Source organism: Canis lupus, chromosome 36, assembly GCF_003254725.2.
Source record: "Canis lupus dingo isolate Sandy chromosome 36, ASM325472v2, whole genome shotgun sequence".
NCBI classification, from domain to species: domain Eukaryota; kingdom Metazoa; phylum Chordata; class Mammalia; order Carnivora; family Canidae; genus Canis; species Canis lupus.
Window position 1 is genome coordinate 10,191,214 of NC_064278.1, and position 27,984 is coordinate 10,219,197.

The 27,984-nt window shown below is 41.2% G+C and overlaps 2 protein-coding genes across 14 annotated transcripts in view; one reads left to right on the forward strand and one right to left on the reverse strand.

Moving 5' to 3' along the window:
* COBLL1 (cordon-bleu WH2 repeat protein like 1) overlaps window positions 1–14,705 on the reverse strand; it is a 162,382-nt gene extending 147,677 nt beyond the window's left edge. For 10 of the 13 annotated variants that reach the window (XM_049106348.1, XM_049106347.1, XM_049106350.1 and 7 more), the window contains exons 1-3: window positions 14,396–14,506; window positions 13,848–13,938; window positions 1,843–1,974 (exon numbers count right to left, since the gene is read on the reverse strand). In XM_049106348.1, coding sequence (XP_048962305.1) covers window positions 1,843–1,974; window positions 13,848–13,938; window positions 14,396–14,405 — 233 coding nt within the window. In that variant the 5' untranslated portion in view covers window positions 14,406–14,506. Of the gene's footprint in view, window positions 1–1,842; window positions 1,975–13,847; window positions 13,939–14,395; window positions 14,507–14,643 lie in introns of those variants that run through there. The other 3 variants (XM_049106343.1, XM_035696032.2, XM_049106344.1) reach the window with 3 other exon arrangements.
* Window positions 14,706–25,725: 11,020 nt separating this feature from the next.
* Window positions 25,726–26,412, forward strand: LOC118350020 (complement component 1 Q subcomponent-binding protein, mitochondrial-like). The gene has a single exon (XM_049106353.1). It carries the CDS (start codon window positions 25,758–25,760, stop codon window positions 26,211–26,213), a length of 456 nt encoding a protein of 151 aa, XP_048962310.1. The 5' UTR covers window positions 25,726–25,757; the 3' UTR covers window positions 26,214–26,412.
* The last annotated feature ends 1,572 nt before the right edge of the window (window positions 26,413–27,984 follow it).

Sequence of the window (27,984 nt, forward strand, 5' to 3'; positions counted from 1 at the left end):
CAATTTCTTCTTTCATGAGCTGGAAGAAAATACCCTTTATTATTTGTTCTTATTCTTTAGCTACTATTGTTCACATCAAAGGCTAATTTCTTAGACGAGTAGAATAACTGAATCCAAATAGCAAGGCTCTTGACGATTCAGACATTCATTCGACACAAATGAACACAATTCTTATATACTAATTAATCATGCAATTAATGACTAATTGCTTCATTTTCAAAACCTATACTCTATAAATCAAATGTTATTCTGCTATCATTATTCAAATAGGAATATTCAGGCTATAAATAATCACATAGTATTTATGTCCTGTTAAGCAACCCCATGATGGCCAAACACTTGGTTTTGTCTAAGTTTGAGACGGAAACATTACTCAGAATTTTCACTTATACTAATGAAATGCATATTTCTCTCATAAACACCACCACAGGGAATAATGCTAAAAGATAATATCAGATCAAGAATGGAATTTTATAATAGAGTGCTAAGAGATTTACAACAGCTCTTTAAATGGTGTAGCATTTGATGGTGGCTTAACAATTCAATGATTAATGGCTGTAAAACTGAATGTTACTCAGTTTTGATGCTTTGTTCACTAGAGAGGTAACAGGGCTTTTACCTCTCTAGTGAACAAATAATCCACTAGCCTTCATCCCCAAAATGGACCTCTTGCTCAGATTCACACAAATTCAAATAATATCTATCCAAAACTCATAATTAGGTGTCTAGGTACGTGAAGGACATTAAATTAAACCCAGCAGTATCACAAAAGAAGAACATGGCCTCTGCTTTTTAGGATTTCACAATCTAATTAAGGTAAACATACCAGGAAAAGAGTATTAGCACAGTAGATTGTAAACTGTGTAAAGTATGCTAAAATGGCCACTTCATAATAGCAAAGTGATTAGGGGAAAGGGAATAAATCCAAGTATCCATCAATAGGGGATTAGTTATGTAAGTCATGGTTCACCCTACATAAACATAGTACACACTAGGGGAAAAAAATAGAGCCCTTTATGTAGTGAAATGGAGTAATTACCAAGTTATAGGACTAAGTAAAAAAGCAAGGTACGAACCACACCAACTGCCTATAAAGACAGAGAAACAATATGCATATACACACTCATTTGCTCCTGAGTGTAAGGAGATGCACTCTCCAATATGGTAGCCAATAGTTATATAAGGCTCTTCTGCACTGGATATGTGGCTAGTGTGACTAAGAATTTAAATTTCAATTTTTTGTAATTAAATTTCAAAACTGGGGATCCCTGGGTGGCTCAGCGATTTGGTGCCTGCCTTTGGCCCAGGGTGCGATCCTGGAGTCCTGGGATCGAGTCCCGCATTGGGTTCCCAGCATGGAGCCTGCTTCTCCCTCCTCCTGTCTCTGCCTCTCCCCCCCCCCCCCCGTCTATCCTAAAAAATAAATAAATAAATAAATAAATAAATAAATAAATAAATAAATAAATCTATCTTTAAAAAAATAAATTTCAAAACTCAATGCAAAATATTTTGTTAAAGATAGCATTATTGTTTTGTAGAACTAGAATCATGTTAACCTTTGCATCGTGTAATATATCATTTAAACTGAATTTTTTTAAGATTTTATTTGAGAGAGATATCAAGAGAGCATAGCAGAGGCAGAGAGAGGGAGAACCAGGCTCCCCATGCTGGGCTCAATTCCAGGACCCCAGGATTGTGACCTTGTGTAAGGCACTTAACTGACTGAGCCACCCAGGTACCCCAAAATTAAGTTTTTTAATGTAGTGCCTAAAAAATTTTAAATTGTAGCTGTGATTTCCATCATATATTCCCATTGGACAGCACTGGTAAACAATATCCTACCAGGATTTGAAAGAACTGGTAACACTGATTGCCTCTGGGGAGAAAACCTGGATACCAGGAACCAAGGGACTAAAGAGCAATCTCTCACTGGTCATTTCTTCTTTTGAATGTTGTGCCATTTGGATATATTGCCTAAAATAAAATAATAAGTGGTGTGACCTATAAACACCAACATAAAGAATTATGTCATTAGAATACAATAATTATCAATTATATTTTAGATGGAATCTCTCCCTCCAAAAGTATACATCGTACTTTTGAAGAAGCTATACGTGGTCTTTGACATAAAATGCTTTCTAATAACCTAAGATCACAGAGCTGTTTCACAAACAGTACGAGTATTACCAACTGAACATAGAGATTAAAGACCTCAAGCCTCAAACTGCTTAAACTAGCAAAATCTACCATCTAACACCACTGTCTTTTTCTTTTTTTTTTTTTTTTTTTAAATATTTTTATTCATGAGAGACAGAGAGAGAGAGAGAGAGAGAGAGAGAGGTGGAGACACAGGCAGAGGGAGAAGCAGGCTCCATGCAGGGAGCCCAACATGGGACTTGATCCCAGGTCTCCAGGATCACACCCCGGGCCAAAGGCAGGCACCAAACCGCCAAGCCACCCACGGATCCCCACCACTGTCTTTTCTTTCACCACCAGAGACTGTTCTGGTTTCATTTTTCCACTCATCAAATATATTTTGCCCATTTTATCCTTTCATCTACATCCCCAAATAAAAAATTATCTCTACATTTCCATTTAGCACTGAGTGCATCTACTTGGCTAAGCAAAGGGTGGCAATGGGGGAGGGGGGCTTAGGAAATACTCCCCTTCACAATGCACAAAATTTAATTTTTTTTCCATGAAGCAGTATAAAAACGTAAGTAGCTCACAAAAGGCTCGAGTAAATGAGTACTATGTACAACTGTGATATGCTTAATGTATTTAAATATAAGATGAAAAATCAAATTGAGTATATACAGGGTATTACTATTTCTTTCACATTTTTCCCATCTTATTTTAAAAACTAATGTGTTAGAAATGTTTTCTGCTTTGACATAGTTGATTTTAGAGCTTAAAATGCATGTAGCCATGAAAACTCATTTTAATTAGCAATGGTAAGTTTAAGGGGGGAAAATGTTGCCATTCTCATTTGCACAGCACACCTCTCCTTTTCTCACTCCTCCAGAATGTTCCACATAGGGCTACGTTGGTAAAGATCATTTTGAGGAAATACTCCTAAGGCCACAGAAACAATGTGTGTAAAGCCATCCACAACTCAGCCCAAGTAAGACAGGTTCCTCATCAGTCACACAGATCACGTACCAGGATGAATCATCAGCACAATAACCAGAGATTTTGACTAGGTTGGATTCAGAGAGCAAGGCATTCCATATAGCCTTTAACTATTAAAAACAAAATGGCTAAGTGCCAGAATTTTTAAAAATTGCTTCTTGACAGGAAGTCTTATAAAATTCCCTGTGAAGATCAACAGATGGTAAAAGATAGAATTAAATAGCCATCACCATACTGCTCCCACCTCCCAAACTGCATAGGCCTACAGCTCAGCCCATCATTTCTTGGTATCCGGAGGCTGTTTCTTTAATGCCAATGGTGTCTTTGTGTTCAAAGCATTCCAATTATCTGTGGGGTTCCAGAAACTTGGTCTCTACCTTGCCTAAATTTTATTAACCCAAATCCGTGATATTCAAAGTATTTGTTACTGTCAACTTGATGTGCTTAGTATTTGGAAGAATACCAAAAAAAAAAAAAAAAAGAATCAATTTGGTTTACCAAAAAGTATAGCAAATATTCATTCAACACCTTCAGATAACTTTTAGAAGTGCCACTAACTTGAACTTGCATGATCTGCTTAACGTCCCAAATCACTGTGATTCACAACAAAATGAAAATCTCAAAATAGTGCATCTCCAACATATATATGAAATCCTGACCTTGATTAGAAAAACTCTACAGATGTCCATTAGCACAGTCAAGGCTAGACCACATACAACTATCAATTTAAGTTGGAAACATGTTCCTAAGGCTTCACAAGGATACCAGCACAAACTTCAGGACTAAATTTTCTTAGCACCACCTAAGAATGAATTTCCTATGTTTTTCTACATACACAGAGACGATTAGACAAAATTTAGACATTGCTCTTTTCAGACAAGATTGTATTTCAAAAATGATATATGGTAAACTGGAGTAAGCTACAGGTTGGAATAAGTTCTAGATACAAAATTTGTCCCGAAAAAAAGGTGATGGGAAAAACCAGTCTATTTCCCCTTTCAGATCACTCAGGTTTTTCAACCAAACGAAGTCATCCATAACTTTCCCAGAAAGGGAAATGTTCACAAGTAATAAAACTATCACGATAAAACCTGCCCTTGGGCAGCCCCGGTGGTGCAGCGGTTTAGCGCCGCCTGCAGCCTGGGGTGTGATCCTGGAGATCCAGGATCAAGTCCCACATTGGGCTCCTTGCATGGAGCCTGCTTCTCCCCCTGCCTGTGTCTCTGTCTCTCTGTCTCTCATGAATAAATAAATAAAATCTTAAAAAAAAAAAAAACTGCCCTCTTTCAGAGAAAGAGAAAACTGAAGATAGAAGGCTGGTACCATAAGATCACAACATAAAATTTAAAAACTATTTTCATATGCTAAAATTCTTTTCTACTACCTCCAACCTTGCTCTCCTTGCACAGCAAAAAGGTTTTCACTTGAAATTAAAGCATCTAGCTGCTCGCTGGGAATGGACAGCTTACATAAGAGCGAAAGATGGGAAGAAAACACGCCCAGAATCTAATAGGCACTTCACTCAGGAGTTTTGCTGCCAGCAAATGACCAAAACATGAATATCCAAGAATATGGGGGCTGCCTGAGACATGAAGTCCTTTAAGAAAGTCATTCAGTGGGGATCCCTGGTGGCTCAGCAGTTTAGCACCTGCCTTTGGCCCAGGGCCTGATCCTGGAGTCCTGGGATCGAGTCCCACATCAGGCTCCCTTCACGGAGCCTGCTTCTCCCTCTGCCTCTCTCTCATGAATAAATAAATAAAATCTTTTAAAAAAATTAAAAAGTCACTCAGTCTCAGGCACCTGGTGGCTCAGTGGTTGAGCACCTGCCTTCAGCTCAGGTGGTGATCCCCGGGGTCCTGGGATCGAGTCCTGCATCAGGCTTCCACAGAGAGCCTCCTTCTCCCTCTGCCTATGTCTCTGCCTCTCTCTGTGTCACTCATGAATAAATAAATCTTAAAAAAAAAAAAAAGAAAGTCACTCAGTCTCTTTCCTCATTCTATTAAAGCACTGATACTTGACTGGCAGGCATAAAAGAACAAGAGAGAAACACTTCTGACAACTTCCACTTTAGCACAAAGGAAATAATAAATTCAGCAGCTCTTATAATTATCTTGACCACTGTGGACTTCATTTGGCCTCGAAACTAGAGCACTTCCATTAGACATGGGAATGGTAGGGTGGTAGCCTTGTTCTGATTTAGCAACCTAATTTCCTGTTTTTCCAGCAGATCTGAACTGATACACAACTGTAGCAGCTGTTAAAATTCTGGCTCCTGTCACCACTACTCCCCTTGGGGTCATCTCCTACTTCCTCACTTCCATTTCTCCAGAAATAATACATGTGTGCATGCGCACGCAGGTTAGAGAGAGAAAAACCCTCCGGGACTGGTGACGAACATCCCATCTAGGTTTCAGCATCTTAACTCTACTTTCTCATAAATATATCTTGGTATAACTGCAGAAGCTGTAATGTTAGGCTACAAAGGGAAATGGTATTAATGTTACAAGGACACCGGGATGCATACATATTACTTGGTGTTAATCCTCCAAATTAATCACACTGAAAAACAATGAACTTTTTCCAATGACACTACCATTTTAAAAGTACATTGAGGGATCCCTGGGTGGCGCAGCGGTTTGGCGCCTGCCTTTGGCCCAGGGCGCGATCCTGGAGACCCGGGATCGAATCCCACTTCGGGCTCCCGGTGCATGGAGCCTGCTTCTCCCTCTGCCTATGTCTCTGCCTCTCTCTCTTTCTCTCTCTGTGACTATCATAAATAAATAAAAATTAAAAAAATAAAAAAATAAAAAAAATAAAAGTACATTGATGTCACCGGCGTTCAACCCTGTTTAAAGTCAACCTATACTGCTACACAGAAAAGCAGAATCATTATTTTATAGGCATTGGCCAGATCATGGACTCCACTATTATAATTCAGGGGCTCTTTCAACACCACCTCATTCGGTTGCCTCTGAACCACTTGGGTTATTTTCAGAAAAGTCATCACCCCCCACCCCCACCCCCCCAAAAAAAAAAAAAAAAAAAAAGACATGGCATTTCACTCTCAATTCTGTCCAAAGTAATTTTCTACAAGTCTGAGGCAATTATAAAAGAAAAGCTCTCTTATTAACCCAGACAGGAGGCCCCCATTAACTGCGGTTCTGCTTTGGGCAGCTTCCCTTGCCAATGATCAAGCAACCGCGGCCTGGAAGCAGAGGTGCCCCCTTCTGAGGGCTCGTCACAGGTGGACTGTAGTCTCACCCTGCATGGCAGGGCCTGCGTCGGCCACCTCGCTTCATCTCACCTCACGTCATCAGTGGAAGGGGGAGTCCACGTCCAGTATCCTGAGGTGCGGATAGAGAGCACACGTGTGAGTGCACACGGGAGTGAGACACACCAACCACATACTACGTGTTCTATAATGGGGGGTCTCTCCCCACCGATGGGGGCCCCCAAATGCAGGGCGAGGGACAGGAGGAAGCCAGTGGCCTGGAGCAGTGAGAGAATTCACCTGAGGCAGAACAAGAGAGAGAGAGAGAGAGAGAGAGAGAGAGAGTTAACTAAATATCCAGCAAGGGAGCCTCAGGCAGGACAGCAGGAGACACTGCAAGGAGGCAATGGGTGGGGGCTGCTTTTACTGAGGGGGAGGGAGGCCGTCTGGAGACCATAGAATCTTCCCTTTCCCGTAACTGTCCTGGGTGTAAGTAGCCCACTGGTTAGCTCGGGCCTGTGGCTATCCAGGCGGGTCTCTGGTCTCCGCAGGCCCTCCCTCCATTCCACTGCTCTCCCTGGGGCCCCAAGGCCATCTCTACATACACCTTATGACTGTCCCATGTGATTAGTCATGTGTTTGCTCTCTTACGGTGCCTACCTGGTACGTTAAACTTCTCACAGGTGTGTAGGCATAAGGGGGAAAACGGTACACATAGGGTTGGGTGCCACTCCAAGTTTCAGGCATCCACCCCAGATAAGGGGGGGGGGGGGACTACGGTACTTTTTACACATGATATATAAATTGTTTATGTATACAAAATGGTTTATATTATCTCTGAAGCTCTTGTTTCATTGGACAGAGTGTCTCTAACAGGGAGGGGACAAGAGGACCGAGGGAGAATTAAAACGAGGGACTCTGAGGCAATCCTCCTCCCTGTTTCCCTAGCACCTCCACTCTCACTACCTCATAACCAAAACCCGAAAGCCTTAACGGGGCACTATTTTTTCTCTCAAGAGTTGGCAGTTAAGAAACTGGCCCGATTCTGTAGTATATGTGTGCTCTCCTGTCTCTGAGCAGATTCCCTGAGCTACAGGTGTGAAAAGGCACAGACAGGGCAGCCCAGCCCGGGTGGCTCAGAGTTTAGCGCCGCCTTCGGCCCAGGGCGTGATCCTGGAGACCCAGGATCGAGTCCGAGTCCCACGTCGGGCTCCCTGCATGGAGCCTGCTTCTCCCTCTCTGCCTGTCTCTCTCATGAATAAATAAAATCTTTAAGAAGAAAGAAAAGAAAGAGAAGGAAGGAAGAAAGAGAAGTAAGAAAGAGAAGGAAGGAAGAAAGAAGGAAGGAAGGAAGAAAGAAGGAAGGAAGAAAGAAGGGAGGAAGGAAGAAAGAGAAGGAAGGAAGGAAGAAAGAGAAGGAAGGAAGAAAGAGAAGGGAGGAAGAAAGAGAAGGAAGGAACAAAAAAAAGAAAGGAAAGAAAGAAAGAGAAAGAGAGAAAGAAGAGAAAGAGAGAAAGAAAGAAGAAAGAAAGAAGAAAGAAGAAAGAAAGAAAGAAAGAAAGAAAGAAAGAAAGAAAGAAAGAAAGAAAGAAAAAGAAAGAAAGAAAGAAAAGGCACAATCAGGGCACAACATACGTTGGAAACCCAAATACCTTAATTCATCGCCAATGAAACCTGGAAATTCTGACCTTTGTAAACTTTTAATACTTTTAAAATTGTGATAAATCAAAATAGCACCAAGTTTTCAGCTTTCTAGGAGTTGAGTTTAATAGACTTTTTCCTCTCACTGTGGCGTTCTTTGCTGTCTTAATACTGAGATGACCATCCCAATTAAAGTACTTTGTCAAATTACTCCACATTTCAACTCTACGGCTTTTTTAGGTCTAAAGCCATTTAGCTTTAACTTATTTACATTTATAAACAGCATCATAAATTTAAACTATATGAAAATAATAATAATTACCCAAGCTCATGCTAGCATTTTCCTGGACTAGTCAGTTTTTGAGAAACTTTTCCAAGGGATTCATTCCTCAGATATGAAGTTTGTATGAAAACTGAAGACATTTGGCCCTTTATAAATAGTCCTGGGAAACTTCTCTCTCCCATACTTTTAGTTTATTTTTACTGTAACAGATGGGGAAAAAATTTAGCAAAGCAGTCATTAAAAAAAAAAAAAAAAAAAAAGCCTTACAACAACTATCATACTAATGTTAGAACACTAAAAGCCTACAGATATGAAATATCTGTAACAACAACAAAAACATTTCCTGGAAATTATAAAGGCAGTTTGACTTAACTCATAAAGTAGGTATAGATTTCAAAGATCTAGATAGGAACTCCTTCAGCTTTGTTCCTAAATATCTTGACTATGTATTAGTCATTTTTCACCAAAGTGTCTCCAGCACATAAGTTTAGAACTTCTCTTTAAAATATATTCCAAAAAATAAAATATATTCCAACATCACGTTAAAATTCTGCAATGCTTGCCAAGGGATCACACCTGTCTTCCCTTAAACAAAAATCACCATTCTGCAAAATCTTACTATATTTTATGAAAACAGAACATGAATCATTTTGTTCCAATTTATATTTAAGTTCAGTACTTAGAAGTCCTCCTGCCAGTAAATAGTCCCTACTTCATTTATCAATTTCATGAGTTAGGCCAAGAGGGTCAGCCACCTTTTTCTCTATAAGGCCACAAGGCAAGTATCCTTAGCTTTGCAGACCATATGATCTCCGTCTGGACCATTCAGCTGTGATGTGAAAGCAGCCATAGCCAATATGCAAAGGAGCAAGTATGGCTGTGTGCCAATAAACTCCACAGAAACAGAGGATAAGAAGTTAATATCCAGAATATATACAAAACTCCTAAAATTCAACCACCAAAAAAGCAAATCTGACCAAAAAAATAGAAAAGTAGAGTGGTGGCTCCCAGAGGGTGGGGGGGGGAGAGGGGAGGAGGAGCTATGTTTAATGGGTATGCAGTTTCAGTTCTGCAAGATAAAAAAGAGTTCTGGAAATGGATAGAGGTGCTGGTTTTACAACAGTATGAATGTACCACTGAAGTGTACACTCTAAATTGTTTAAATCTTTTTTAAAAGATTTATTTATTCATGAGAGACACAGTGAGAGAGGCAGAGACACAGAGAGAAGCAGGCCCTAGGATCAAGCCCTGAGCTGAAGGAAGAGGCTCAACCACTGAGCCACCCAGGTGCCCGAAGATAAATCTTGTTTTTATATATATATATATATATATATATATATATATATATATATATATATATGTTATTTATATTTATATAAATTACCACCCCCAAAAAATTATGATTAAAATACTGGAAATATGACCACCAAAAAAAAAAAAAATTACAATTAAAATACTGGAAGGCTCATTTCAGCCTTCTGGACTTACTTTGCTGGGCCATAGTGTGCTGATCATAGTTAGGCTATTGTACATTATTGTACATTAAGCTCTAAGCATAATGTTTTAAAGGTAACGTGAAAATACCATGTCTAATAACATCATGTTCCATTTTTTCCTGGGTTAGAGGATTTTTTTGGTAAAGCTCATAACATCAGGAGCCAACCTCCTAGTGCCTAGAAAAATGTGTCTTATATAGAGTAAGGGCTCACACGTTTTGAGTAATTAAATGAAAGCAGTTGTCTCAATAACATGAAGCTTGGCATTTATATTATGTAGATACACGGGGCATTTCAGTACTGTCATCAGGTCACTATTCAATATCCTCTAACACATTTAGAGGATATTAGACTTTGGACAAAAAGTCTAATATTACCTTAATTTCATTTTTCTTATCTGATAATCAAAAATTCCTATTTTTGAAATTACACTATAAATTTAACAGCTACCTAAAGGCACTCTAAATAAAAGTACTCTAGCCATTCAGAGTAATCCATAGTGGCAAACACTGGGTGCCAATATGCCTACTGAGGAAGAGAACAGGTTTGGGGATCAGATCTTGTTCCTGTTACTCTTTCATCACTTAAATATGTGTGGCTCTGAGTATGTTAGCTTAGCTCTCTGAGCCCCAGTTTCCACAACTGCAGAGTTAATATACGTACGTCTTCAGAATGAATTAGCAAATATATATTTTTAAATACCTAAATGGAATCTTTATAATTTTTTTTTTTAATTTATTTATGATAGTCACAGAGAGAGAGAGAGAGAGGCAGAGACACAGGCAGAGGGAGAAGCAGGCTCCATGCACCGGGAGCCCGACGTGGGATTCAATCCCGGGTCTCCAGGATCGCGCCCTGGGCCAAAGGCAGGCGCCAAACCGCTGCGCCACCCAGGGATCCCCCTAAATGGAATCTTTAAAGAAGCAAACTAAACCTGAAAATGAGTTGCCTAAAAATGATTAATAGCAAACCCCATTCCATTTCTCGCTTTACCTCCATTTCAGATGTTTGACAACTACTTAATCAACAGTTCTCAGATCTGATGGGACATCACAATCACTGGAGCAGCATTTAAAACCTCTCCACAGCTTGTCCCAGCCAGGACAAATAAAATCAGAATAGGTAGCAGGTGTGAGACCATGGGTGTTAATTTTAAAGATCCCTAGGTAATTCTCAGGTTGAAACCTCAGTTAAGGTACTCAACTTCTAAGTAGTTAATAAATGTTAGCTAAGAAGAATTCGGTTTATACAATCAGTAATGTTTTTAGAACGAGCAATGCATCCAAATAATAGCTTAAGAAAGTAGCTGCTAAATCATTTAATTTTTTCTATGCTCTCAATGAACTCCATAGCTCCAAAGCTGCAAAATTATAAAAGTTTGTTGTTTGTTTTTACCCTAGACCATTCCTGAAAATTTCAGAATCAAAACATTAAGGTCCTTCAAAGCAAGGTTAACTACCCTTTTGACATTTAAATTTCAATGAATTAAAAAAAGGTGGGGGGCAATAGGTCAGGGCAAGTAAACAACAAGCACTAGCAGTTCTAAAGATAATGTACCCAAACTGACTCTTTGAAATTTAAATGTATTTTATAGTGGTCAGAAAAAGAAGATTAAAAAATAAATGCCCTGAACTAGGCAACCGAAGTCCTGGGTTGTCCTTCAGGATTTGCCATTCATTTGTTCTGGAACTTGGGCAAAGTCACTCAGTGTCTCTAGGCTTCAGATTCTCATTTGTAAAATACAGAGTTGCACTAGATTTCTTTAAAATGACTTGTTACAACAATGTAAAATTTGGAAAATTACAGAGGGATTCTTTAGAGCCAGAGATATCCAAGGAGGACTAAACTAGGCCTCATAGGTTATTAGAGTCCTGAGTCACAGTTTAATTAGTTTTATAATAAGGAATTTACTTCCCAAACCCAATAATTTCTTTTAGCATATGGAGATTGCTCCCTGCCACCTCCCATATCGAAGATACTTCCCCCCCCCCCTCCCAACTAAAATCATTTTTAATGTTCTGGGGTCTTTGAGAGAAAAAAAAAGCAATACTGAATACGGACTATTCAACAAATAGAAAAGGTACTTGGGATATGCCAAGAGACAAGACAGAAAAGTAAAAGACAACATAATTTTCTTACTTATACTTTGCAAATATTGATCACTTCTCTAAACAGAATGCATGCAAGGTGAAATGGTATGGTGGGGGTGTTCCTCTAGATTAGACGTTGCAGCATTTTTGCTGATGTCCGTCCTTAAATTTGGAGAGAGGAGTGTCAAATTCCTTAAAAGTATTTTCTTCATAGTTGAATTAGATAAAGCAGTTTTGTACACTATTTTTCAAGAATGTATCAGTTTACCTCTTAAATTCTCAAAGGTGAAATCTGAAGTATCTTAATTGTAGTCACGCTAATGAGACAGCTCTTTTCCACTCCTTCATCCCAAAGCCAACTGATCTCACTCACCTATTTTACTCAAAAGCATGGATCTCTGAACACCGGTAAGTCTATTTCACGTATATGCATACATTGTTTTAATCGTCCCTTCACCTAATCCATTTTCAAATCCCTGGGGTTTAATCCTGTCTTATTTTGTGGCACCCAACTACATTTCAGTATTCCTGAAAGTTGCCTCAGCTTCAACTTGCAAATCTCTGCAGTTCCACTTAGAGGCCCATGCTCCGATGATGATTAAGATCTTTCTACCAATAGATTTCTTTGCTCACACATCCTGATGCGAGAATAAATGGAAGAATGTATAATACTTAACAACGAAAACACTGGGAAAATAATAGGAACGGAAGTCAACAGTCACAGGGCTATTTGCAGAGGGCCGAAGATAATTCAAACAAATGAAAGAATTAATTCATACGCTACATGTTTCCTCTACGTAAGCATTATACTAAATATCTTTTATATTAGTCATGTGGCTTTGAGACTTTTCCATGTTTCCTCTAGACAACTGCCAACGTTCGCAGGGTCTCTGATGAACAGACACGCTGTGACTTGCCGCTAAGGAAACGCCTGTCATGTTCCAGGGAAAAATGACTTCTCTGCGCTTAAGAATAAAAAAAAAAAAAAAAAAAAAAAAAAACAACCAGGAAAAGGGCACAACGCTCATTCATTAGTTACAAAGTCGATTTTTCCTTAAACTTTCTTTCTGGAATGTTTGTGTTCTCTGCAGGGCACTGCTGCCTTCAGATGAACGCTCAGAAAGGAAAAGGGGCGGGGGGGGGGGGGGCCGGAGGGAAAGTCCGCCCGCATCAAGGGCTCCGCGAGCGCCCACCGTGAGCCTGTTTAGCAACACGAGGGTTAGTCTCAGGTAGGACTACCTGTTCCCATTCCTGTTTACCCAGACGCTCAGCGCGGGGACTGTCAGCAGACCTGGCAGGAGGCCGTGCCTCGTTCAGCATTAACCCGCCGTGTGACCCCCCACCCTCCCCCGCCCGGGCTCGCGGGCCCCGAGCGTCGCTGTCCGCCGGGGGCGCCGGCCCCGCTCACCTGCCGCTCACCTGCCCGGCCCCCTCCGCGAGCGCCGGGTCCAGGTGCGGGCCGCCGCTCCTCCAGGGCTCAAACAAGGGGCTCTTTGTTAGTGGGCGCTGAGGACTCCCCGCCCGACCCCGGGCATTCCGCTGCCCTTCGGCAACTGCGAGCAGCCCCGAGCCCCCGGCGGCCCCTCCTCGCCCGGGGGTCGGGCAGGTACACGCTCCCCCCCGCCGGTGAGTCGGGCAGGTACACGCGCCCCCCCAGCGGGTAGGTCAGGCAGGTACACGCTCCCCCCCAGGTGGTGGGTCAGGCAGGTACACGCTCCCCCCAGGTGGTGGGTCAGGCAGGTACACGCTCCCCCCAGCGGGTAGGTCAGGCAGGTACACGCGCCCCCCCAGGTGGTGGGTCAGGCAGGTACACGCGCCCCCCCAGGTGGTGGGTCAGGCAGGTACACGCGCCCCCCCAGGTGGTGAATCCGGCAGGTACCCGCTCCCCCCGCCCCCCCCCCCCCCCGGCGGCCCTCTCGCGGGTCCGGCAGGCAGGTACCCGCGCCCCCCGCAGGTGGTGGGTCAGGCGGGTACCCGTCCCCCGGGCAGCTTACCCCGCGGCGGCGTCCTGCGCGCTCCGGGCCGAGCGCTCCATGGCCCCGCGGGGCGCTGCGCGGGCTGCGGCTCCCAGGCGGCGCGTGGCTCCTGCGGGCGGAGAGGCCGCTGCTCAGGGCGGGACGCGCGGCTGCCCGAGGCCTGAGCGGGGCCGGCGGCGGGCGAGAGCCGAGAGCCCCGAGCCCCGGCCCCCGCCGCCCGCCCCCTGCGGCCCGAGGCTCCGAGGTCGCGGCGGCCGCCCCCGCCCCAGGTCCCGGCGGCGGAAGGCGGCGCTGCAGCCCCCGCCCCGTGGGGCCGAGACCCGAGGGGCCGCCCCGGAGCGGGGGGGGGGGGGAGCGGGGCTCGCGGGCTCCGGGCGGTCCGCGCCGACCGCAGGCCCCGGAGCTCCCGGCGCCGACCCGCCTTCCCGCCTTCCCGCCGCGGGGAGGCCTCCGGAGCGGGGCCCGGGCGGAGGCGAGGCGAGGCGAGGCGAGGCGGAGGCGGCGGCCCTCCCTCCGCGGCCCTCCCTCCGGCCCTCCCTCCCCGCCGCCGGCCCTCCCGCGCTCACCCTGCCCCATGCCGCGGCCCGAGCTCCCGGGCTCGCCGCCACCTCCGCCGGGCAGCCCTCCAGAAGTGCCGGCGCGGCTGGGCGGCCTCGGAGCGCGAGGGGCAGCGAGCCGGGACCGCGGGGGGCGGGGGCGGGGGCGGGGGCGGGGGCCGAGGAGGACTCCCCCTCCCCCGGCTGGGGGCGGCGGGGCGGCGGGGGCGGCACCCCAGCTCCGGGCCGCGAGCGACAGGTGGGGAGGAGGGAGGTACCTGCGGGAGGCCCGCGGGCCCGGCTGCCGCCGAGAGCGCTGCAAACCCGCCGAGCGCCGCCCCGGCTCGACCTTCCGCCGCCGGGGCGCCTGGCTTGCCTGCTTTTCTTTCTTTTTTTTCCCCTTCCCTTCCCTTCCCCAACTTGACCTCTAAGCTTGCTATTCGGTTAAAAGCGCACCTGCGACACTGTGATTTTTCTAATCGGTGGCAGGTTTGAGCTTGCCCTGCCCTCAGACGCAGAGTTCTTTGCCTTCTTTTTAAACAGGCCACAGCTGTGACAGGAGGGCTGGAAGACGCTGAAGACCACCTCTTAACTAAGAACAAACTTAGATTTTTCTGCACCTCTTGGAAACGGTACAGGAATAAAGGGCCCACGGCCGCGGGCTGGTCTGTGCGTCTCCGTCCTCACGTGCACGCTCTCTAGCTGGTTCTCCGCACCTGACCAACAGGTACATTTGCGTGTCTTGCCTGTTGTAAGCGTCCATTGTAAAGTGCAAGTCATTTTTGATGGCTCCAAAAGCTTGCTTTCGGAAAAAATAACGTGAAATTAAGAAATTAAACTACAGTTTAAGAATAAAGATGTTTCAAAAACAAAAACAAAAAAACTATTGCACAGACTAGGTGAAAGAGCGTCATAAAGGAGGCCTCTGCTGCAAAATTAGCATCAAGCAAAGGAATCTGTGTTAGCCGCTTCACCCTACTGATAGGCTAACCTTTGACAGCTGGCAAAAATTAAACTGCTATGTAAAATCAATGCTCCTTCATATTTCAGCATTGTAGCTAATCAAAAAGATTGCTGAAATTAGCATACTAAATACCCAGCAATTTGCTATTTCTCTATTATGGGCAGTCATTACTATGTATTCCTTTCTGTGCATAGGACATTCCTTTCAATGTATCTTTCCATATGAAAAGGGGGGGGAGTGGTTTATTTAGGTAGTGAAACACTATCAGAAAAAGTTGCATTTTAACATTTTACCTAATTTAAATATTAATTCAATTAAATGTATCTGGCTTTTATTCTCTAAACTAAGGTTAAACAATTTCATGAATTAATCATGCCTCTAAAGGACTTACAGTTGCTTGCACAGACAATAACGCAAGCGTTGAGTAACAGTGAAACTAAAGTCTATTGACTTTCAGTCACAAAATCAACAGAATACTTTAATTAGTCTCAATCTTAATTTATGACATGCTGATAAATATTGACTCCATTAGTCTAACCTGAAACATAAAGCATTTTCATAATGTTTCCTAACTGCTGAAGGCGTTTTCAATGATCACCAATTTTTCCTGTCCTCCTAGTTTTAGGCGTAGGGGAGGATTACATTCTCCACCCCACTGAAATTAGGTATAGAATATAATTTGTTTTAGTAAATGTGAGCAAACATGAAACATTTCATTTCCTGGTGGAATCACTCAAGGGCCAGCACTTGACTCTATGCCCTCTTTCCTTGCTGTTGCAACCATGGAAGTGAATATTAAGATGCAAGGGCACAGGACTGAAGTATCCTGGATTTCCAAGCATTACTTAGCCTTCTTTAGGTATGACTGTGTTTGACAACTCTCCAAATCATCAATAGGCTGGATCTGATGTGCCTCTCATATGTTCCTAACCTATACCCCCCTAGAGTCTGCTAGTTACAGAGTTCATTACCGAAACAGGAATCACAGTTGCTGTAACTACCTCCTCCCAATCCTCCCCTCTGGTTATGCTGAATTATTGCAAAATTACCCAGGTTTCCAAGATTTGGGTTGATTTCTCTGTGTTTGGAAATCTCCCCTCCTTCATTCCATCCAACCATTTTTAATGCATGTACTTAGGTATTTTCTCTTCTGAAAGACCTTACTGACTACATGGGTAGAATTAGCCCTTCCCTTTCTTAGCCCCAGGAAATTCTGTTACGTGGGGCCAGGCCCCATGATATTTTCAGTTTTCAGTTACACAGTAACTGTGTAACTGGGGGGTTGTGAACTTAAGGGTGCTTCTCTTAATGTGTCCTGAAAGGATTGTCCGGAACACCACAGGCTCTTTGCAAATATCTGTGGAATGAATAAAGGAGTGAAGAAATCATTTAAGACTCCATTCCCCCCGGGGGAATTTTAAGAGGCAAGTGGGACCTTAAATGAGGATAGGATTTTTCAAAAGGCCTATTCAAAAGAACTGGTAGACCATTTTAAATGAAACAGATAGTGAGTTTGTCCCTTCTGAGAGAGACTTATTCTCCATGTGGTTAGCTACCTGATGGGGTTAGTTTCAAAATCACCAGGTAGAAAGAAGATCCCTTTAGCTATATATCTCTTTGAATAATTTAGGTTTCAGATATTTGCTTGGAGACTATTAAAAGGGAAAAAGACTTAACATACTTAATAAAGCATATATGTGCCTGTATAAAAAGCAGACACTATAAAAAGAGCAATGCAAAAATTGTTAGAAAAATAGAATTGTGGGAACCCTGGGTGGCGCAGCGGTTTAGCGCCTGCCTTTGGCCCAGGGCGCGATCCTGGAGACCCGGGATCGAATCCCACATCGGGCTCCCGGTGCATGGAGCCTGCTTCTCCCTCGGCCTGTGTCTCTGCCTCTCTCTCTCTCTCTCTCTGTGTGACTATCATAAATAAATAAAAATTTAAAAAAAAGAAAAAGAAAAAGAAAAATAGAATTAGGGAGGCCTGGGTGGCTCAGCCGTTGAGCATCTGCCTTCCACCCACGGTGTGATCCCAGAGTTCTGGGATCGAGTTCCACGTTGGGCTTCCTGCATGGGGCCTGCTTCTCCCTCTGCCTATGTCTGTGCCTCTCATGAATAAATAAATAAAATTTTTTTTAAAAATAGAATTGGAATTTGAATATTTTGTAAACTATTTGGGACAATGAAAAATTTTGTGATATTTAATTTTTTTAAGATTTTTATTTATTCATGAGAGTCACAGAGAGGGGGAGGCAGAGACAGAGGGAGAAGCAGGCTCCATGCAGGGAGCCCAATGTGGGACTTGATCCTGGGACAGGATCACACCCTGAGCCAAAGGCAGATAGATGCTCAACCGCTAAGCCACCCAGGCGTCCCTATTTAAGTATGTTTTTAAACAAGTATAAGTGCCACTGAAGAGAGTTATTTAAAACAAACAAAAAAAAATCATACATACATAATAGTTTGTTATTATTTTATCTTCTTATAGTGTTCTTATAATTTACAGAGTATTCCTACATAACTTAAAACATAAAAGGTGTTGGAGTGCGTGGGTGGCCCAGTTGGTTAAGCATCTGCCTTTGGTTCAGGTCATGACCTCAGGGTTCTGGTATGGAGCCTTGCATGATGTTGTGCTCTCCAATCAGTAGGGAGTCTACTCTCTCACTCTCCCTCTGTGCACTCTCTCTCAAATAAAATCTTTTTTTTATTTTTTTAAAGATTTTTATTTATTTATTCATGAGAGACACAGAGAAGCAGAGACATAGAGGGAGAAGCAGACTTCTCACAGGGAGCCCGATGTGGGACTCGAACCCCCAACTGGGATCATGCCCTGAGCCAAAGGCAGACGCTCAACGGCTGAGCCACCCGGGAGTCCCAAATAAAATCATTAAAAAAAATAAAATAAAAACATAAAAAATTTTGTTGAAGTCAGTGTCATCCATATAAACATTCCATGAGAGAGCTTTAACCTGAAGTACCCAAATGCCTTTTTCTTTCCAGGAATTTAAGACAGGTTTCTATTTCGTCACTGCTGTCTCTGTCTTTGTGGTTGGCATATCTGCTTTTCCTTCCTCTCTTATTTATCATTTTATTACCTTCTACTTTCAAACTGCCCGGTAATTGTTTCATAGGTAAAAATAATTTAATAGATATATTTTTGTTGAAATATTGTAGTTTCTTTAATACAGATAGAACTATTTCATGAAAAAATTTTCTTGATCTTTTATTTGAGGGAAAACTTTTTTCTCTTTGCATTTAAGACAGAAATCTTTGCAGGAATATGTGAAAAATGATAAAGTTTTGGGACACCTGGGTGGCTCAGTGGTTGAGTGTCTGCCTTAAGCTCCAGTCATAATCCCAAGGTCCTGGGATCAAGTTCTGAATCAAGTTCCCTGCAAGGAGCCTGCTTCTCCCTCTGCCTGTGTCTCTGCCTGTCCATCTGCGTCTCTCATGAATAAATAAATAAAATCTTTTTTTTAAATGATTTAAAGTTTTTTAAATGATTGCATGTTTATCTAATATCTAATGTATGTAATTATAATAAAACTTAGTAGTTTTGTCCATTGAAATTACTTCCAGAGCAATTGTTTGTTACGTTTATTTAAAAGCAAAACAGGGCAATCCGGGTGGCTCAGCGGTTTGGCGCCGCCTTCAGCCCAGGGCGTGATCCTGGAGTCCTGGGATCAAGTCCCACATCGGGCTCCCTGCATGGAGCCTGCTTCTCCCTCTGCCTGTGTCTCTGCCTCTCTCCTCTCTCTCTCTCTCTCTCTCTCTCTCTCTCTCTCATGAATAAATAAATAAAATCTTAAAAAAATAAAAAATAAAATAAAAGCAAAACAGGGGCCATCCATTTCTGTTAGCAAGGACGTTGGGTTTGAGGTAGGTGTTAAGGAGAATAACTACCATGACTTCAAGTACTTTGATGAAACCTCAGATGCGAGGCCTTCTGGCCAAGCATCTGCGATTTCATAACGTTGGGGCCTTCGCAGTATCCCTGGGGGTTTTTTCTATAAGTTTGCTGTGGCCTAACCAAGAAAGAAGGAATATGCAGATTTCTACAGAAATTATGATTCCATGAAAGATTTTGAGGAAATGAAGAAGGCTGGTATCTTTCAGAGTGCAAAATGAATTTGGAATATAAAGAATTTCTTTGGGTTGCATTTTATTAAAGCTTGTCACTTAACTGTCCTGTGTTCCTGAGCTATGAAACATGAACACTGGGTTATGGAATAGTTTCTCTTAATAAACAACAAAAAAAAAATAAAAATTAAAATTAAAAAAATGTTTTAAAAAGCAAAACAGGGATACCTGGCTGGCTCAGTCAATGGACCATGCAACTCTTGACCTCAGAGTCATGAGTTGAAGCCCCACATTGGGTATAGAGAGCTTACTTAAAACAAAACAAAAAATTAAAAGCAAATACAATAACTAAAGTTTGTATTGTTTATGTAGTTTTTAATAACCATGGTAATCATAGCCATTTTTATGTGTAAAGAATACTCATAAATGTATGCTATGTGAAATAAATAACACTCAAAAAAAAAGAAATAACACTCAAATGAAATGGTAATATAATGACTATATATATTAAAGATTTTACTTGGGATCCCTGGGTGGCGCAGCGGTTTGGCGCCTGCCTTTGGCACAGGGCGTGATCCTGGAGACCCGGGATCGAATCCCACGTCGGGCTCCCGGTGCATGGAGCCTGCTTCTCCCTCTGCCTGTGTCTCTGCTTCTCTCTCTCTCTCTCTGTGAGACTATCATAAATAAATAAAAATTTATAAAAAAAATAAATAAAGATTTTATTTATTTATTTATTTGAGAATGGGCGAGAGAACAGGAAAAGGGTGATGGGCAGAGGGAGAAGCAGACTCCCCACTGGGAAGGGAGCCCAGTGTGGAACTTAATCCCACAACCCCAAGATGCTGACCTGAGTCAACCACCCAGTGCTTAATACATTACCTCCTCCTTAAGTATTGTAGATCACACATGATTTTAGAGGGTATTTGAATGTGGAAGATCTTACATTTTTCATAGTTTTATTTATACTGTTAAACAGAAGAAAGAAGTCATAGTTGGCTATAACATTTCTAAAATATCAGTAAATCCATTTTTTCTCTATCAAGTTTAACTTTTGCTTATATCAGAGTTTGAAGAAAATAATAGCAGTACTATTTATAGAATAACAATGTAAATTGAGCTTTTCATGGCCTTTTGTTTGGAATTATCACGTTATACCATTTATCTTTTGGGGGGTCATTTATACTAGAGACTAAAAGTACTGAAATAAATGATTTCTTGTCAAATTTAATGAGTTTTTAACTTATATTTTATATTTTAAAACCTAGAAAATCACTGTATATTTTCTTAGCATAGAATTTCCAAGTAGAGGGATACCTGGATGGCTCAGTGGTTGAGCATCTGCCTTTAGCTCAGGTCGTGATCCCAGAGTCCTGGGATCGAGTCCCACAACATGCTCCCAGCAAGGAGCCTGCTTCTCCCTCTGCCTATGTCTCTGCCCCTTCCTCTGTGTCTCTCATGAATAAATAAATAAAAATCTTTTTTAAAAAAGAATTTCCAAGTAGATTATATATTTATGAATTAAATTCTGTATAAAGGGAGTATTTATTGAATATTTGTAAAAACCTAACATTGGGTTAGAGAAACAAAGATGGCAAAGATACTGCCTCTGCCCTGGAGGGACTATCAGACAACTGGGTTCATCAAAAATATTTTTGTGGGATTCAATCAAGTGAACATCTAGAAAAAATTGGTCAATAATCATTGTAGGATCCCTTATCTCTCTTCCAATAGATAAAATTACACATTATTGCAAACCTAATTATCAAAAGAAGAAATGCCTGAGTTTTGTATGCTATACCTCTTATATAAATGGTACTATATTTCTATATTATCATATACATTTCTAAGTGAAGGCTCTTATTAACATGCACACATTCCAGGATAGAGGTGAGGCCTCTGGAAACATGCATGGGCATGCAGACATGTAAAGTATTTCGTACTATAGCCATGCAGGAGGCAGAGTTTTCCGTGCCCATCCAAATTCCAAGCTGCAGATTCTGATATATCGACAAGTTATCTAAAATCTCTTTTCTTATTCCCTCTATGATGTCCTTTCATCAAAATTAATTTCTATTTCTGGATTCTATAATTCTGTTATTCGTTGGCAATAATTGCCTTACTCATTGCAAAATGATGAGCCCTTTTATGTCCTTAAAGTATCAGCTCTGTTAAAAGTAACCTTGTGATTTACATTATTTTTTTTTTTTTTTTGTGATTTACATTTTAAACACCGTTCTTATATGGATGTTTTCTTTTCTTAGAAACAAAACCAAAAAACAGGCTAAAGACCAAAAAGTAAATTCAAATTATATCTATTTGATATAATTAAATATTTGTATTTAGCGTTTAAATATTGCCTGTTGAATTGTTACTATAGATGGGAGCTACTTTTCTTCCTTAAGGAGCTTGGGAAGCCCTTAACTACTTGTCAGTTTTCATACATCTCAAAGTGTAAAACTTTGAGTGAGGCAGCCACTGACTCTGGCTTTACAGACATAAGACCTAACAAGTCTCAGCATATTTCATTTTGCCAGGGCTCCTCATTCAACTCCTCTGCCTTTTCTCTTGGGAGGCTGAGCATGTGTGTGGTTAACTAAGTACCACAGCAGTTAAGAGCTCAGGCTCTGGAGCCAGACAGATTTGGGTTCACATCCCTGGCTTGGTCACTCACTATCTGGGTAACATTAGGAGACTTACTGTTTCTGAGGAAGAATAAGCATCCAGTGAAGGCAAAATAAATATCCAGTAAGGGTGATGGAAACGTTTTCTTAAAGAATGGGAACCACCTGCGTCTTGGTTAGGGCTGGTCTGTAGAACAGAAGTCTTCCTGCTTCAATCTGAGGACTTCTAGCTTCTAGTACCTGTGATGACCTTGGTCAAGTCATTCAACTATTGAATCTTCAATTTCCTTATCTCTGTAATGAGTCTGAGTTCTTTTTCTCTCCATCTGCATTGAGTAATCAAGCTCATTGCATTACAAACTATTGAATTGGGACACTTGGATGGCTCACAGATTAAACATCTGCCTTTGGCTGAAGGTGTGGTCCTGTCTCTGCCTCTCTCTCTCTCTCTCTCTCTCATGAATAAATAAATAAATAAAATCTTTAAAAATAAATAAAAATAAAAACTATTGAATTTATTTATACAGACTATTACTAACAAAACTTCATGTTATAACACCTTGCAAAGTGCTTTCATTCACTGAGTCTAGTTTGAGCCCTTTAAGAGTTTGCGCAGATAAACACTCATGTCTGTATTTTACAGTTCCAGGAATTGAAGCAAATGACTTGCCTGAGGCCTCAATGCTAGTGAAATGGCAAAACCAGGAACAAAAGCTTTTTTTTTGTTTTATTATTTTTAGTAACATTATAGTTACCTTGCTGCAAGGATAAAAGATTAGTGCACAGAAAACTAATGTTACTATATAAATATCATGCTGAATATCCTTTCCCATCTCTGAATCCTAGGCCAAAGGTACTGGCTACCTAAGCCTGCCTTGCCTTGTCCCAAAAGACCTACTTTAGTTTGGGGAGACTTTGAAATTGTGGATGTTTCCATTCTCATCCAAGAAATATGAAGGTCAGAAAGAAACACAAAAATTTAAAGATGATTAGAAATTCAGATGCATTCTGGCGTGAGCTACCCTTGACCTAACTTAATTACACTACATACCCCCTCCCCCCCCCCCGCCCCGCTACTTATAAGGAAAAACAAACTACCTGAGAATATAAAAGGCAGCCAGTCGAGGAAAATAACTCACAAACTATATATTTGGAGTATGGATGGTATGATGGAAAAAGCACACCACCAAAAGTCCAGCTAAAGTAATAGACACTTGGTCGGATGAGCACTGGGTGTTATAATATATGTTGGCAAGTCGAATTTCAACGAAAGCAAATTTTTAAAAAATAATAATAAATAAAAAATAAAGTAATAGAAATTACTATACCTAGCACATATCAGGCATAGTGTTTTTGATTTTTTGGTCATTAATTAGTGGCTATTTTAATTATTTTGCCCTGGTGACTGTGGTAGAAATGGAAAAATGTGATAGAAAAGCAGAAAAGGGTGGAACTATAAACTAATTGTGTATATGTGAGGGTGTCAACTTTGAGTCTTTTTATATGTAAATGGAAAAAATAATGCCTGTTTTGTTCACAGACTGAATAGAATGTCTAGCACATCAAGGGTACTCAAGCATCATTCAGACCATACAAGTCTAAGTCTGATTAAAAAGGTACTGGAAGGGACACCTGGGTGGCTTAGTGTTTGAGCAGATATCTCACAGCTCAGGGTGTGACACTGGGCGTTCTGGGATTGGGTCCCAGGTCCTGGCATCGGGCTCCCCGCCCCCCCCCCCACCCCGTTCCCCAGGGAGGCTACTCTGCCTCTCTCTGTCTCTCTTATGAATAAATAAATAAAATCTTAAAAAAAAAAAAAAAGATACTTGAAAAAAGTAGTAGAAGGAGCTTTGCAGATTACTGTTGAGGAAAATATTTCCTTCTGGGTACATAGCATTTATCAGACATCACAAGATACTTAGGTAGGAGATTATTTGTGTGAGGTGATTTTCTTTGGTGTGTTTTTATATGATTTTATATTTATGGGAACTACTGTATAAATTTCAGTTGGTATATATTTTCTAGATCCTTACAGTTTTTTGTTGTAATCAATAAGGTGGATAACTTTGGTCACCTAGAACAAATATTCTCATACAGAGATCTGAGGATATACTAAGTGTATAGTTACCTTTGGAATAAAAACATGAAAGTGGAATTAAGATGGTCTTTGTGAGGGTACAAAAGGAGTGATATATAACCGTATCAGTTTTAACCTCTGAATTCCCTGACTGCATGGAAACTACTTATGACAATCCATTACCTTTTATTTGGAATGTTACTAAAACATTGTTTTACACCAGGCAAACGTGAGGCTACTTTTTATATATTTTGATTTGGATTAAGTATTGCCTCATAGCTCCAGGCATGATTCTTGTGCATGTTATAAATTTTGCAATTTGTCAATGCTATAGAACAAGCTGAGCTATTGCTAAGACTATTTCAACACCCAAGAACTTCCTTCTAATTCTTTCTGAAATATCTCACTTTTTAAAATATATATATATTAAAAAAAAAAAAAATATATATATATATATATATATATATATATATATATATATATATATATAAATGTTAAAGGAAGTTGAAGAATTTAAAAAGTAAGTTAGAGGCAGCGCGGGTGGCTCAGTGGTTTAGCGCCACCTTCAGCCCAGGTCCTGATCCTGGAGACCCAGGATCGAGTCCCATGTTGGGCTCCCTGCGTGGAGCCAACTTCTCTCTCTGCCTCTCTCTCTCTCTCTCTCTCTTTCTCTTTCTCATGAATGGATAAATAAAATCTTTTTAAAAAGTAAGTTAGTAGAACATGCTAATGGTAGTTTTGGGATACAATCCTTTCATTTATTAGTTCTGTGCTTCAAATGACAATAGCTGTAGAATTCTAACAGGAAAAAAACAATAAATTATCTATTATTTCACCATTAGCATGTCTTTAAATTTCAAAGTCAAGGCAGTTCAATGAAGCTAGTCATTTTACAATTATAGTTTTGTTAGTGGGAATTCATAAGCCCTTTATCTGAAGGAAAGTTTGGAAAATAATTTCCTATCTTTTAGTTTTTTTATCAGTAAGAAAGTGGTAGGGATGCCTGGGTGGCTCAGCGGTTGAGCATCTACCTTTGGCTCAGGAGGTGATCCCAGGGTCCCAGAATCAAATCCCATATCAGGCTTCCCACCGGGAGCCTGCTTCTCCCTCTGCCAATGTCTCTGTCTCTCTCATGAATAAATAAATAAAATTTAAAAAATAAAAATAAGACAGTGATAAATTGGTATGATATTCTATGTTGCAAGATTTGAATAATGAATAAAAACAATTGTACTGGGCAGTCCGGGTGGCTCAGCAGGTTTAGCGCCGCCTTCAGCCCAGGGCATGATCCTGGAGACTGGGGATCAAGTCCTGTGTCGGGCTCCCTGCATGGAGCCTGCTTCTCCCTCTACCTGTGTCTCTGCCTCTCTCTCTCTCTCTCTCTCTCTCTCTGTGTCCCTCATGAATAAATAAATAAAATCTTAAAAAAAAAAAAAAACAATTGTACTCTATTAAAAAATCTGTCACAGAAGGAATAATACAATGTTAAATCTGAGAAAGAGCCATCATTACATTTATTGGAAAACTGTCAGATTTAGTAAATAAAAACACCCAGGGACGACACTTTTGGAGGCTCACGGATCGGATCCTTGAGCCTAGGTGGCCCTTCACGCCTGCACTTGTCAGCTGCTGTGCTATGTGCCCCACATGCTGGGCTTGGCCATGCCTGGACTCTGTGCCACACCCACCCCACTGCCCTGGCCATGCATGTGGCCCTTTGGACTGTTCGGTGTGCACATTGGCCAGGTGCAGCTGTGGCACCCTGCACTTCTAGGAGGACAAAATTTTGAATTCCTAAATGATGAAGTTAAGGAGGAAAAAAAGATACAGAAGCATAAGTCCCTTCCCAAGATGTCTGGAGGTTGGGAGCTGGAAGTGAATGGGACAGAAGCTAAATTACTGCAGAAAGTTGCTGGAGAAAAGATCACTGCCACTTTAAACATCCCCAATAGCATCCTGCCAACAGTTGATGGGAAGGAGGAGCCCAAAGTTGGGGAACCAGAGCCTGGATTGACCTCTACTCTTAATTTTGTGGTTGAAGTTATAAAGAAGGGTGGCAAGAAGACCCTGGTACTGACTGGACTGTCACTAACCAGAAGATGAGGTTAGGCAAGAAGAGGAGGAGAATTTTCTCCATCAGGGAAATGAGTGTTCAGTCCATTGGTGAGTCTGTGTGAAAGAATGCTCAACACCAATTCCATGGACCCGGCCTTCTATGACCACCTGATGGATTTCCTGGCCGGCTGAGGGGTGGCTAACACTATTGCAGAAGAGTTGGTGATGCTCAGCACAGCCCTGAAGCACCAAGAATACATTAATTTTCTCAAAGATCCCAAAAGTTTTGTCAAGAGCCAGTAGAGCAGACAAGACATTGAACATCTTAAATGTATGGTAGGCTTTGGCCTGGGAACAGACCTACCCCGAAATCAGTTACACATGTGCTTGGAGATGGCTTTCAGCCTGATATCCCAGAAAGTAATCCAAACTTAAACTATTTCCTTTGCCCTCTTATTTACTATTCATTTATTTCCTCTCTACAAATCTGTTATTCCTAGATATTTGTATAACATAATGATGGCCAATAAAATTGGTTTATCTCCTCCAAAAAGAGAAAATAAAACAGGATGCCAAGTTAAATTTGAATTTCAGATAACAGTGAATAATTTTTGGCATGAGTATGCCCCCATGCAATATTTCGTTATGCAAAATAATTATTTGTTGTTTATCTGAAAGTCAAATTTAACTGGCATCCTGTCTTTTATCTGGCAATTCTACCCTAAAGGTATCCTAATTCTTTTTAAAAGGCACATAGCTAACTAAATGCTGACACAGGAATAGGATCTGAACAGTTAAGGAGTTTACAGATGCTGCTGCAAAGGATTGTTATATAGTAGCATGTTTTAGAAAATAAAATAACTATATTTCATAATCATAACTTCATAAGAAACTGGAAACAAGGTAGCTGTTTACAATGGAAACCTTTGAATCTATTGATTCTAGTTACCAAGCTCTGGAAGCAGGCCACCAACATTAGGACAGTTGGGAGTTTCCTGGAAGAACACTATATGCTGCTTGCCTCAAGTATTTGCCAATGGGTTGCAAGTTATAAAGACATTCAATTTTATCTACATTTCCTTCTTCCTTGATTTCTGATATCGATTGTGTCACTTTTTTTTTCATTCCAAACATGTTTATTTATGTCTTCCATCTTTTATTCTTGCTAATTTTCCCAGAGACATGTTGATTTTATAAGACTTCAATAACCAACTTTTGGCTTTGTGGTTCTCCACTGCATGTTTATTTCCAAATTTTGAAAATGCAATCCAACCCATTGCTTTGTGAAATGGCCCCTGGGTAAAGGTAAAATTGGGGTTAGATATCAATTTATTAGGCATGTTATAGAGATGATACAGCCCTGAGTGAAGGCACCAATGTTTTAGGTGCCTCCTAAATCTAATAATCTTTGTTTTTGAGAGCTGTGTTATTTAGCGAGAATAGTAGTTGTAGCCAGATCCAAATTACAACCTTCTTTTTTTAATAAAAATATTCCTTAGAAATATGAAGCAAGAAAACATGATGAAAAATAAAAGATCTTAAAATTCTATAAAAGAGATTTTATTAACAATGCAAACTACAGCACATGGTACCTCCCAGCAAGCCATAAAAAGAAAATCTCTTAGTAATGTTGTGGTGATAATACATTTGATAGTTGTTATATTTATTGTAAGTTGTAAAGAGCTCTATATATTTTAAAGATATAATTAATTCTTGTGACATGCTTATAAGGCAAAGAGAAGACATAATTATTCTTATTTTAAAGATGAATAAAAGACAGCCCAAATTTATTAGAGGATTTCCCAAGGACACAAATAGT